The sequence below is a fragment of the Tachypleus tridentatus genome, chromosome 10, assembly GCF_004210375.1.
Source record: "Tachypleus tridentatus isolate NWPU-2018 chromosome 10, ASM421037v1, whole genome shotgun sequence".
Taxonomy (NCBI): Eukaryota; Metazoa; Arthropoda; class Merostomata; order Xiphosura; family Limulidae; genus Tachypleus; species Tachypleus tridentatus.
In genome coordinates this window covers 1804175-1816480 of record NC_134834.1, presented here as the reverse complement: position 1 = coordinate 1816480, position 12306 = coordinate 1804175, and the positions used below count along the sequence as shown (strand labels likewise).

General features: G+C 35.3%; 1 protein-coding gene across 1 annotated transcript; it reads left to right on the top strand.

Annotated features, from left to right (window-relative positions):
• The first annotated feature begins 145 nt into the window (after positions 1 to 145).
• On the top strand, positions 146 to 11481 carry LOC143227923 (septin-6-like). The gene is made up of 4 exons (XM_076459278.1): positions 146 to 272; positions 7075 to 7198; positions 10695 to 10811; positions 11435 to 11481. Exons 1-4 carry the CDS (start codon positions 231 to 233, stop codon positions 11479 to 11481), a joined length of 330 nt encoding a protein of 109 aa, XP_076315393.1. The 5' UTR covers positions 146 to 230.
• The last annotated feature ends 825 nt before the right edge of the window (positions 11482 to 12306 follow it).

Sequence of the window (12306 nt, the reverse complement as noted above, 5' to 3'; positions counted from 1 at the left end):
GCTTATACTTTTCACGTTTTAAATATATACACATTTTAATTAACTAGAGGGCGCTAAATATTCACTGTGCCCAGCCCATTTTCACAACTGATATGTAAGACAATAGTCTTAGGAAGTGTTAGAGGAGGAATGTGTGTGTGGTGTTGTGTTAACGTTGTTAAATCAGATTAATAAAATAGTTATTTTCAAATTTCTTTATTTAATTGTCTACTTATTGAAGCGAATTTAAAATGGCAGCAGCTGATGTAGCAAGAAAACATCACGGGCATGGGGTAAAATTAAACCACTAATATTTATTCTTATTGAGTTTTACGCTTGTTGGGCCTAACGATAGAACTACGAAACTATTGTAATATATACTATAAACTCTAATAATATAGTATTACTAACTACATTCAGAAACTGAAAGTTAATTTTAAATACTTATCAGCAAGAGTGGCGTACATTAGCCTTACTATAGTTACTTCGAGCGGTAAAATAAGTTCATACTAGTTCCAGATTTAAACCTACTAGTTAGTGTGTAATTTGTGACAAGTAAAATCCTGGTACTTTAGTAATTTATTTTCAAGCTCATTTGTTCTAAAATAAAACGAGATTTAAGTATAAACAGGGTAGGATCAGGTACCACTGTTAACATACGGTTAACTCAAATAAATGTTGGATAAAGGTTAATTATCTCAAAATATTATTACAAAATGAAATACAACTTAAAGTATTGTTGACGTTTATGAATGAACTTTGTTTTGTAGTGTTATTTACGGTTTTAACCAATGATAATGGCACGTTTTCAGAAACTACATAAAATTTGTCTATGACTGGTATATGTGAATTCATCATTGTAGTCTAATTCTAAACCAGTTGTCACATCAGTTGAGATTGCTCTCTGTATCAAATAGGTTGGTGTAACTCAGGATGCATTTGAAGATTGATTAAAGTATCACTCTACAAACATCCAAATTTTTGAACAATAACATAAGTTTACTAACAGTTTATAATAAAATTTAATGACTGTTGTTAGATGGTAAAACTGCTCAAAATGGGGCATTACCTTGTCACAATGAAACATCAGACTTAAAACTTTTCCCAATTAAGTACTAGTTGTCAAATAAAGATAGTTATCAACTTTCAGGAAACTGTAGAGTATTACTGCTATTTAACTGTGTTCAGTGTATTTATAATACTACTATTATTTAACTGTGTTCAGTGTATTTATAATACTACTATTATTTAACCGTGTTCAGTGTATTTATAATACTACTATTATTTAACTGTGTTCAATGTATTTATAATATTACTGTTAGTCAACTATCATGGCAGATTATCTTAATTGCAGGGTATGGCCACACATTCTAAACCCTGTCAAATGTTTCCAGTGTCAGCAGTTTGTTCACTCAAAGACATCACGTCAGGGTTCCTTGATGCATGGCTCGTTACAATGGCAAGGATTACAATGCCTGTGAGTGTGAAACTGATCCTCATTGTGTCAGTTGCAATGGTTCTCACCCATCCTACTTTTGTTCTTGCCCTAAATGGTTGGAAGAAAAAGAGATGCAGCATTTGAAAACTATTCAAAAAATTACTTACCCTGAAGCTTGAAAATTGCTGTCCACCACTTCATCTCAGGCGTATGCTGCTGCACTTTTGTTCCACTACTACAGTGGAAGTGCACACAGATCTCTCTGTGCTTCCAAAAGAATCGTTCACAAACCAAATGAAAAATCCTTTGACTTCCATGGTTAAAAGTCTTCAACACCCATCTCTGCCCTTAGCATACATTCCAACAACTCCCAAGATTCACTTCCTTTAGTTCCTGGAACAGACATTTCCTTGGGTACATTTTCTTCCCACCCCCCAAGATGCAAAACGATCATTCGCTCATGTCCTCAGTTGCTGAAATCCCCTTCCAACAACAATGACATGCACAATCGACAAGGACAGGATCCATGGAGGTTGATAGACCCCTACAATAAAAAACAGTAAATAAAAAAGGCGTGGTCATAAACAGAAGGGTTCTCTACACATGAATAAAAATTGCTGCCTTCATACAATGGAACTACCAACGTTTACATTCTAATCTGGATGACCTCAAAACACTGATTGCTTCCTGCCATCCTGTGTGTTTTTCCTTACAGGAAACATTTCTGAAACCTGCTGATACAGTCCCTTTGGCAGTTTTCTTTGTACAGAAATGATGGGCTGTATGATGGTTGAACAGCATGTGCCAACCCTGTCTTTGCCATTCGATACACCCTTGGAGGTCGTAGCCATCTGTGTTTCCTTGGGTCATACCATCACTGTTTGTTCTCTGTACCTGTTGCCTGGAGAGACCAATAATCAGTTGGATCATGATGCTCTCATTGAACAGTTGCTGTCTCCCTTTTTAATCCTAGGGGACTATAATTAACATCATTCCCTCTGGGGAAGTGCTGATATTGATAGGAGGGGTTGCTCCTTAGAGTGTATGCTTTCTAATCACAACCTTTCTCTTTTCAATACTGGTTCTTATACTTATTTTCTTGCACCTAGTCAGTCCTTTACTGGTACCGATCTCTCAGTTTGCTCCCCTTCACTATCCTCCCACTTTTATGGAGGGTTAACAACAATCCATAAGGCAGTGATCATTTTCCTGTAATTTTGAGAGAGACTGGCCGTGGTCGATGCCACCCGACTTCGTGCCCGGTGGAAGCTGGATCAACCAAACTGACCTTCTTTCACTGCTCTTGTAGAACTTGATCCTGCTATCATCTTTAAGCCATCAATAGATGACTGTGTGACAGCAGTAACTGTGTTATACAGACAGCTGCTTAATGTATTTCTAAATCCTCAACACATTTTCCACAATATCCTCATCCATGGTAGAATCCTGCCTGCCACATGGTATGGAAGACTCAAAAACAGGCCTGGTATTCTTTTCGTAGGTGTCCCATGCTCTTGCACTGCATCACAGAAGGAATGTTGGATTAAGTTCACAACCAGCATATCTTCTACTGCTAGTTCCAAAGTCATATAGGACATTCAAAAGGTCAGTGGGCAGTATAATTGTCCCCCTCTTGATCTTGCTCTCTGATGGTCAGGAAGTAGTTGATACCTGGAGCATTGCTGATACTCTAGGTGAAAGCCTTTGCCAGGTATCTAACATTTCTGCTTCTTCCTCCACCTTCTTAGCTATCAACACTCAGCAGAGCAATCACCTCTTTCCTTTTGAGCTGATTGTCTCCATGACTCTAATCATCCCTTTACACTGGTGGAACTCAAACTGTCCTGTCCCTTCATTGGTCTAGCAGTACTTTGGTCGTACTTGATGATGTACACTAAGAAATGCTGTGCCATCTATCTCTTGCTATTCTTCTGATTGTTTTAACTGGTTGTGGCAGAAGAATGTTTTTTTCTAATGCCTGGCACCAGGCAATTGTCCTACCTTTCTCTAAGCCTGGGAAAGACCCCAAGATTCCTTCAAATTACTGTCCAATTGCTTTGACGAGCTGTCTCTGTAAGGCCTTAGAAAGGATGGTTAATGCTCGTCTTGTTTGGTTCCGCAAATCAAACAACCTCCTTTCACCCACCCAGTGTGGGTTCCAGTGATAGTGCTTCACCATGGACCATCTGATTTGACTTGAAACATCAATCAGAGAAGCTTTTCTCAAATGGCAACAACTTGTATCAATATTCTTTGACATTAAGATGGCTTATGATACAACATGGAGGTATGGCATTTTGTGAGACCTCCATATATATATGGGTTACATGGCCATTTGCTCATTTTTATTAATTTTTTTAATGGACACGAGATTCCAGGTTCATGTGGGTTCAACACTTTTCTGTTCTTTTTTTACAGGAACTTGGAGTCCCTCAGGGCTGTGTTTTGAGTGTCACACTTTTCAGTATAAAGATTGATGCCATCACTGGGCAATCTCCATGTCAACAACTTTCACATCACATGGCAGTTGTCAAACATGAGGTATATTGAGCAACAGCTACAGATTGCCCTCAGTTATTTACTGAAGTTGACCATAGCAAGCTGCTTTAACTTCTCTCTCTCTCTCTCTCTACAATTGTTTGCATGCACTTTTGCCACCAACAGGGCATTCACCCTGATCCTAAACTTTGTATCGGTGAAGTTGTGCTGCCTGTGGTGTCTGAGACAAAGTTCTTGGGGCTTATCTTTGACCGTAAGCTGACCTTTATTCCACACATCCAGCAGTTATGGGTCATGTGTACAAGAGCTCTGAACATCCACTGTGTCCTCTCTTCCACCACTTGAGGAGCAGATCAGTGTTTTGTGCTACAGATATATCATGCTCTTATTCGATCAAAACTTGACTTCGGATCACTGGTCTATGGCTCTGCCAGGACCTTGGCCTTAAAGATGCTGGACCCCATTCATCATCAACGATTTTGGCTCTGCAGTGAGGCTTTCTGCACTCCACTAGTTCAGAGCTTATATCCAGAGTCTCATGAACCTTCTTTGCACCTCTGCTGTTTGTAGCTGTCTTTACTATATGCCTCGAAACTTCATTCCTTACCAAAGGGTCCCACCTGGGGTTGTGTTTTCCTTCCTCTGTGGGCCATTCTTTTCAGAACAGATCATCTGCCATTGCTCTTTTGGCCTTTGTATCGAGGCACAGATGGATGAATTTGGTCTGTCCTTGGATAACATTGCTGTATCTATTAGTCAGCCCACCATGGGTTCTTACAGTCCCCAAATATGACCTATCTTTAAGTCATCTGAGAAAATAGACATTCCTGACTAGAAATACTGTGTTATTTGCTGAACATCTTTCAAACCATGCTTCCATTCCTATTTACACAGATAGTTCAAAATCAGGTGACTCTGTGGGTTCTGCCATGGTGTGTTATGGTTCGGGTGGTTGTGCACAGAATTCCCTCTACAGTTTCTGTGTTCACTGCTGAAGTGTATGCCATTTCTCTTGCCCTGGATCACATAGAAGCTAAGCAGTACTCAAACTGCACTATTTATACTTACTCACTTAGTTCTCTGCTGGCCTTGGAATTGCTTCATGTTGGTTCTCACAGATATTTAAAATCAACTGGCCCATTTCTCTTTAACATCTACTTTTATGCAGTTTTTCTAGATACCAGGCCACATTGGTATTCATGGAAATGAGCTCACCGACACTGTAGCTAAATCTATCTGCTCTGGCACTGTCACCACTGTGCCTGTTCCATACATGGACTATGGTCCTGTATTCAAGGCTCGGCTCCGTGCCATTTGTCAGTCGTCTTGGAGTGAGCAATGTGAAAACAAGCGTTTCCAAATAAAACCATATATTGGACTTTGACCATCTTGCTTCTGTAAGGATCGGAAAGAGGAAGTTGTTCTAACTAGACTACGTATTGGTCAGTTTTTTTAACTCGTTTTCTTTTATCTGGAACTGATGCACCAGTGTGTAGTTTGTGTAACACTCAAATCACAATAAGACACATTTTACTGTCTTGCTGTCGTTACAACTCTCAACGATGGCACCTTTATAAACATGTATGTTGTCACAAGGTTTGTCCATAACGTTAGACAGTGTTATTAGTGATGGTTACAGTGTCCACCTTGGAAATATTTTAGTTTTTAAAGACCATTAATCTTTTAATGTCATTTAAGTTTAATTTATACATTAAACTGTTTTAATGTGATTCCTTTTAAGAATCAAAGGACATCTAGTTTGATTGAAATTAGAAAATGGCCGTAACATCAAATAACTTAAAACCAAGATTGGAATGGCCAACTTCAGGTGACTAACTCTGCTGTTTGAACTACCTGTTAGTCATCCTGATGTGTTATTATTACATTTTGCTACAAGTCTTTCAAAACACTTATTACTTTATTTTTCGAAAATGGCCATAATGATACAACTCAGAACCAGGACTGGAAAGGCCAACTTCAGGTGACTGACGGTGGTTTTTGTACTTACCTGTTAGTCTTCCTGGTGAATCATGATAATTACAGTTATGCTACAGAAAGTTCTTTACAACTTGTATTACTGTAGTTCTACCTCTGTAAACTAGATGTAAACATTGGTTTTATGCTGTTTATGTTTTTTAAACTTTGTTTTGTTTTATCTTCATTTCCTTTCATGAATTTTACTTTAATTTTAACTTTTTACCAGATGTTTGACACAGTTATCCTAGCTGTTTTGTGCCATAAAACACCTACCAAACAACCACTATTTAACTATGTTCAGTGTATTTATAATACTATGGTTAGTTACATTTGTTCAGTTTATTTATAATACAGCTCAATAAATATATGAATAATCACAGCTGGCTTTAAGATATCTATATACTTTTAATTAGTGTAGTGAAGAGGTTGTAATATCTGAGATGGACCAGTGGGTCCCACATTGTTCCAAATTGTTATATTAATAGGTCTTCTATAATTTTAAATTAATTTGTAGAACACTAGGAAATTAGCAACACAGTTAACAAAGAAGGATTATATACCAACTAGTTCTCTAAACATATGTTTTTTTATTAGAAAATCTGTTCATTGTTTACACCAGTTATGTCAGATTAAGTTAACATTAGCATAAAAGTTGTGTAAAAATATTTTTAATAGTATAATTCACCTTACAGAACCAATGTAATTTGTTTATAGTGGTATTAGTTCACTGAGAATTATCTGTTAGAAATGGACATATTTTAACCTTATGTTTCTTGTTTTGAAACTTCCAAGTTATCAGTAGTTTTCACTCGTACTAAACAATCAGTATAATTCCTGTTTAGCAAAAGTAATTACAGAAGTACAACTCGTGTCTTCAGAAGACACTTTTTTAGATAAACTAATATAGTTGTTGTCATGGTTAATATGGATTATTAATTAGTGTTTTAACTTGTGTGAATAATGTCATTGTTCAATCTTTGTTGTAATTCAAGTGTTTTGTTTCTTTTTAGGTTTACTGTTTATGTTACTTATTTCTTATCAGTATATTAAAACAAAAGGCAGTGTTTATTTTTCTCGACCTCAAATAGTTACTTTACCCTTACATTATTTGTTGATCATTCTGAGTATTAGTGTTGTATAGTTTTGTATTCTGTTGCTAGATATATATATCTGATTTTCAGGCTGGTGATGTCACTGGTTTGAGAACATTAAAACTACAAGGACACGTGGGGTTTGACAGTCTTCCTGACCAACTGGTCAATAAATCTGTTCAACAGAGATTTACATTCAACATACTTTGTATCGGTATGTATGTATCGTAAGCTGTATTTTTAGTGTTTTAATTTGGATGTCAGAGGATTATGTTACGAGCAATTCATTTCTAGATAATTTGATAGTGTTAGTGATAAAGAAACTTTGCATAGTTTATATACACAACTGCTGGTTGGACAGTTAGTTCAGGAGAGGTTAATAGTTGATGAGTAATCAGTTGTTTTTAGTCATGCAGACTTAGTAACATTTGAATCACTGTTAGTCAGCTGTGGAATTTCTACAAGTTAATGTTTACTTTATTCATGGAACAGTTAACATTGTATTTTCATTTCAGTATAATTTGTAAGAGAAGGCCTAATGATTGCAACAGTGTGCAAGTGCTGTCATGGCCTTTTAAGAAAATATGGGTAATACAGTTTAAATTTGTTATGTGGGCTGGACTTGGCCTTGTAACAAAATTAGAGTAATACAGTCTAAATTTGTTATGTGGGCTGGACTTGGCCTTGTATAACAAAATATGGAGTAATACAACTAAATTTGTATGTGGGCTGGACTTGGCCTTATAACAAAATTGGAGTAATACAGACTAAATTTGTTATGTGGGCTGGACTTGGCCTTGTAACAAAATTAGAGTAATACAGTCTAAATTTGTTATGTGGGCTGGACTTGGCCTTGTAACAAAATTAGAGTAATACAGTCTAAATTTGTTATGTGGGCTGGACTTGGCCTTATAACAAAATTGGAGTAATACAGACTAAATTTGTTATGTGGGCTAAACTTGTTCTTGTAACAAAATTGGAGTAATACAGACTAAATTTGTTATGTGGGCTGGACTTTGCCTTGCAGAAGATGGGGGGAATAACACAGGCTAAGTTTGAGATAAGATACCAATTTTGGGTGTAATATTTTTGGAGCCCAAATTCAAAGAATCGTGTTATGACAAATTTAGATATGAAATAAAAATAATTATAATAACAAAAGTGTAAATTGTGCTTAGATATTGTTATTTTTATATCACATCTTGTGTCTCACTCAAATCCATTTAATTAGATGCATGTGTGAATGTAATACTTTTAAGTATTATGGAAACTTATTTGTTTGATTAGTGCCAACCAAATGAATTATACACTTTGTATATCAGTTACAAAAGAACTATAGTTTGATGTAATGAAGTTTTATTTGGTTAGTTTGATATTATAGAATGAAAATATAAATAAAACATTGTTATTTAAACATGTATAATAAGTTGAAGTTACTAGAATTGTTAAGTTTGTTATGAAGCACAATCTTTCTTGGAAAAAAGTAATTTCATATTTGTTAATTGCACTGTTCAAACTTATTGGTCACATAAGACAGGTGCACCAAATCGTGGAAGCCCCCAGGGGTTCAGCAGTAAGTCTGGGGAATTATAATGCTAAAATTGAGGTTTCAGTATCTGTGGTGGGAATTACATTGATATCTCTGTGTTTAGCTCTGTGCTTAACAACAAAGCAAGCAGTGACAAAAACTACTGGATTAAACAAACTAATATATTTGTAGCATAACAATTATTATCCTTAGAAAACAAAATGTATCTAATGTCTTATCTTTGCAAGCCTGAGCTAAGAACACACTGCATCATTCATATCGTGGGTTTATTTATGACTTACAGCTATGTCTATAAATAGAGTTTAGATTAACAGGGTATGTTCTGCTAGTGGTGATTAAATACATGTACATGAAAAACAAGTCCAAAAATAAGTTAACAAGTGGTAAATCATGTACCCTAGAATAAAGAACATCTTACTTTCTCGAACAAGTTTGTTTTATTTAGCTCCCATAAACACTTGAGACTGTGGTGTTTCTTGAGGCATATAGTGCTGTAGTTCATATAAGGAATTGTGAATGAAAACTGTATAAAAATTAAAACTTTATCTGTGAACATTTCAGGTCACATGTATTTCATCGTGATCAGATCATAAACATTTCAGGTCACATGTATTTCATCGTGATCAGATCATAAACATTTCAGGTCACATGTATTTCATCGTGATCAGATCTTGAACATTTCAGGTCACATGTATTTCATCGTGATCAAATTGTGAACATTTCAGGTTACATGTATTTTATTGTGATCAAATTGTGAACATTTCAGGTTACATGTATTTCATCATGATCAAATTGTGAACATTTCAGGTTACATGTATTTCATTGTGATCAAATTGTGAACATTTCAGGTTACATGTATTTCATTGTGATCAAATTGTGAACATTTCAGGTTACATGTATTTCATCATGATCAGATTGTGAACGTTTCAGGTTACGTGTATTTCATCGTGATCAGATTGTGACTGTTTCAGGTTACATGTATTTCATCATGATCAGATCTTGAACGTTTCAGGTTACATGTATTTCATCATTGATTAGATCTTGAACGTCTCAGGTTACATGTATTTCTTCGAGATCAAATCGTGAACATTTCAGGTCACATGTATTTCTTCGTGATCAGATCGTGAACGTTTCAGGTTACACGTATTTCTTCGTGATCGGTTGTGAACGTTCCCGGTTACATGTATTTCTTCCGTGATCAGATCATTGAACGTCTCAGGTCATGTATTTCTTCCATGATCAGATCGTAAACGTTTCCAGGTCATGTATTTCTTAAATTGATCAGATCATGAACATTTCAGGTTACATGTATTTCATCATGATCAGATCTCACAAGAAACAATTAGAAGATTCTTGAACAAGAAATCTATTTTAATGTGTTTAATTGCAGTTAAAGAACATATCAGGTGCAAGTTACCTTGTACGTTATTGTAAAAATATATATACACAATTTCAATGTTTAAGGTAAATAGATTTATATATTTAAAACATGAAAAAGTGACAGGGCTGTTGAGAATGTATCATTGTTTACAATGAAAGTGTTTCCATAGCATTAATAAATTGTACACCAGCTTTATTACAACCAACCAGTTCTCACTAAAATACTAACCAACTTTATTACAACCAACCAGTTCTCACTAAAATACTAACCAACTTTATTACAACCAACCAGTTCTCACTAAAATACTAACCAACTTTATTGCAACCAACCAGTTTTCACTAAAATACTAACAAACTTTATTACAACCAATCAGTTCTCACTAAAATACTAACCAACTTTATTACAACCAACCAGTTCTCACTAAAATACTAACCAACTTTATTACAACCAACCAGTTCTCACTAAAATACTAACCAACTTTATTACAACCAATCAATGGGACTTTAGTAGATAAGTCAGAATTGATGACATTCTGTGTTAGAAAAGCATTGTACCCAACAATTAACTGGTTTTAGATCCTATACTCAGAACAGTTTGGTTTCTCTTTGTTTTTGTCTTTATAATAATATCTATGCATCCAACCTATAATATCATAGTTTTGGTGAGACGGTTTCTTGTAATTCTGTTTTTTTATTCTTCTCACCAACTTTTTATGAAATATTTATCAAACTCTGAATGCATTTTGAGGATCTCTCATAGAACTTTGTTTTCTTTATGTAGGAGAGACTGGTTTGGGGAAATCCACCATGATGGATTCACTCTTCAACACCACTTTTGATTCTCAACAAAGTAACACTCATTCATTTCCTAATGTTAGACTGAAGTCAAATCATTATGGTAAGTTTAAATAGATTATGTTAACAAATCTTTATTAATTTAAAGTTAATGAATCAACTTGTGTTGTTTTTAATAGATCTGCCATGGTTTTCAATATAATTTGTAAAACTAGCAACACTGTTAATAAAGGAAGGTTATCTGCCAACTGGTTCTCTTAGCTTGTGTTTTATTAAAACTATTCTGTATTCGTCAGTGGCACAAATATTTTTATTATAAACCTTCAACTGAGAAAATGTCTTACATTAAGTACAACTAGTAGTAGTACTTTACATCTAGCTATGTCAGATTAAGTTAACAGTTCCATCTTACCTGATGGTAAGAAGTAACATGGGTAGTGGCACTATACATCTAGCTATGTCAGATTAAGTTAACAGTACCATCTTACCTGATGGTAAGAAGTAACATGGGTAGTGGCACTTTACATCAAGCTATGTCAGATTAAGTTAACAGTTCCATCTTACCTGATGGTAAGAAGTAACACAGGTAGTGGCACTTTACATCTAGCTATGTCAGATTAAGTTAACAGTACCATCTTACCTGATGGTAAGAAGTAACATGGGTAGTGGCACTTTACATCTAGCTATGTCAGATTAAGTTAACAGTTCCATCTTACCTGATGGTAGGAAGTAACACAGGTAGTGGCACTTTACATCTAGCTATGTCAGATTAAGTTAACAGTTCCATCTTACCTGATGGTAAGAAGTAACATTGGTAGTGGCACTATACATCTAGCTATGTCAGATTAACTTAACAGTTCCATCTTACCTGATGGTAAGAAGTAACATGGGTAGTGGCACTATACATCTAGCTATGTCAGATTAAGTTAACAGTACCATCTTACCTGATGGTAAGAAGTAACATGGGTAGTGGCACTTTACATCAAGCTATGTCAGATTAAGTTAACAGTTCCATCTTACCTGATGGTAAGAAGTAACATGGGTAGTGGCACTATACATCTAGCTATGTCAGATTAACTTAACAGTTCCATCTTACCTGATGGTAAGAAGTAACACAGGTAGTGGCACTTTACATCTAGCTATGTCAGATTAACTTAACAGTTCCATCTTACCTGATGGTAAGAAGTAACATGGGTAGTGGCACTATACATCTAGTTATGTCAGATTAAGTTAACAGTACCATCTTACCTGATGGTAGGAAGTAACACAGGTAGTGGCACTTTACATCTAGCTATGTCAGATTAAGTTAACAGTTCCATCTTACCTGGTAAAAGTAACATAGACACTCACATTGGCTTGTTTGTTCTATACCTGAAAAGTGTGGTTAAACAACATGTTTGTATTAGCATGTGAGATATAATATTTATTTAAATATTCTTAATTTAGATGTAAGCTAAAGTTTCTTTCTTCCTTGTATATAATTATTTGATCAAAATCATGGCTAACATCCTATATTTCAGAGCTGCTTGAAAGCAATGTGAATTTGAAATTAACCATTGTTGAGACTGTAGGATCTGAGGAGACCAGATAAACAAAGA

Excerpts from the sequence above, each read along its gene's own strand:
- LOC143227923 (XM_076459278.1), top strand. The coding sequence starts at position 231 with ATGGCAGCAGCTGATGTAGCAAGAAAACATCACGGGCATGGG. Across the intron at positions 7,199-10,694 it reads ATTCAACATACTTTGTATCG|GAGAGACTGGTTTGGGGAAA; the intron begins GTATGTATGTAT and ends TTCTTTATGTAG. Across the intron at positions 10,812-11,434 it reads ACTGAAGTCAAATCATTATG|GAAGTAACACAGGTAGTGGC; the intron begins GTAAGTTTAAAT and ends ACCTGATGGTAG.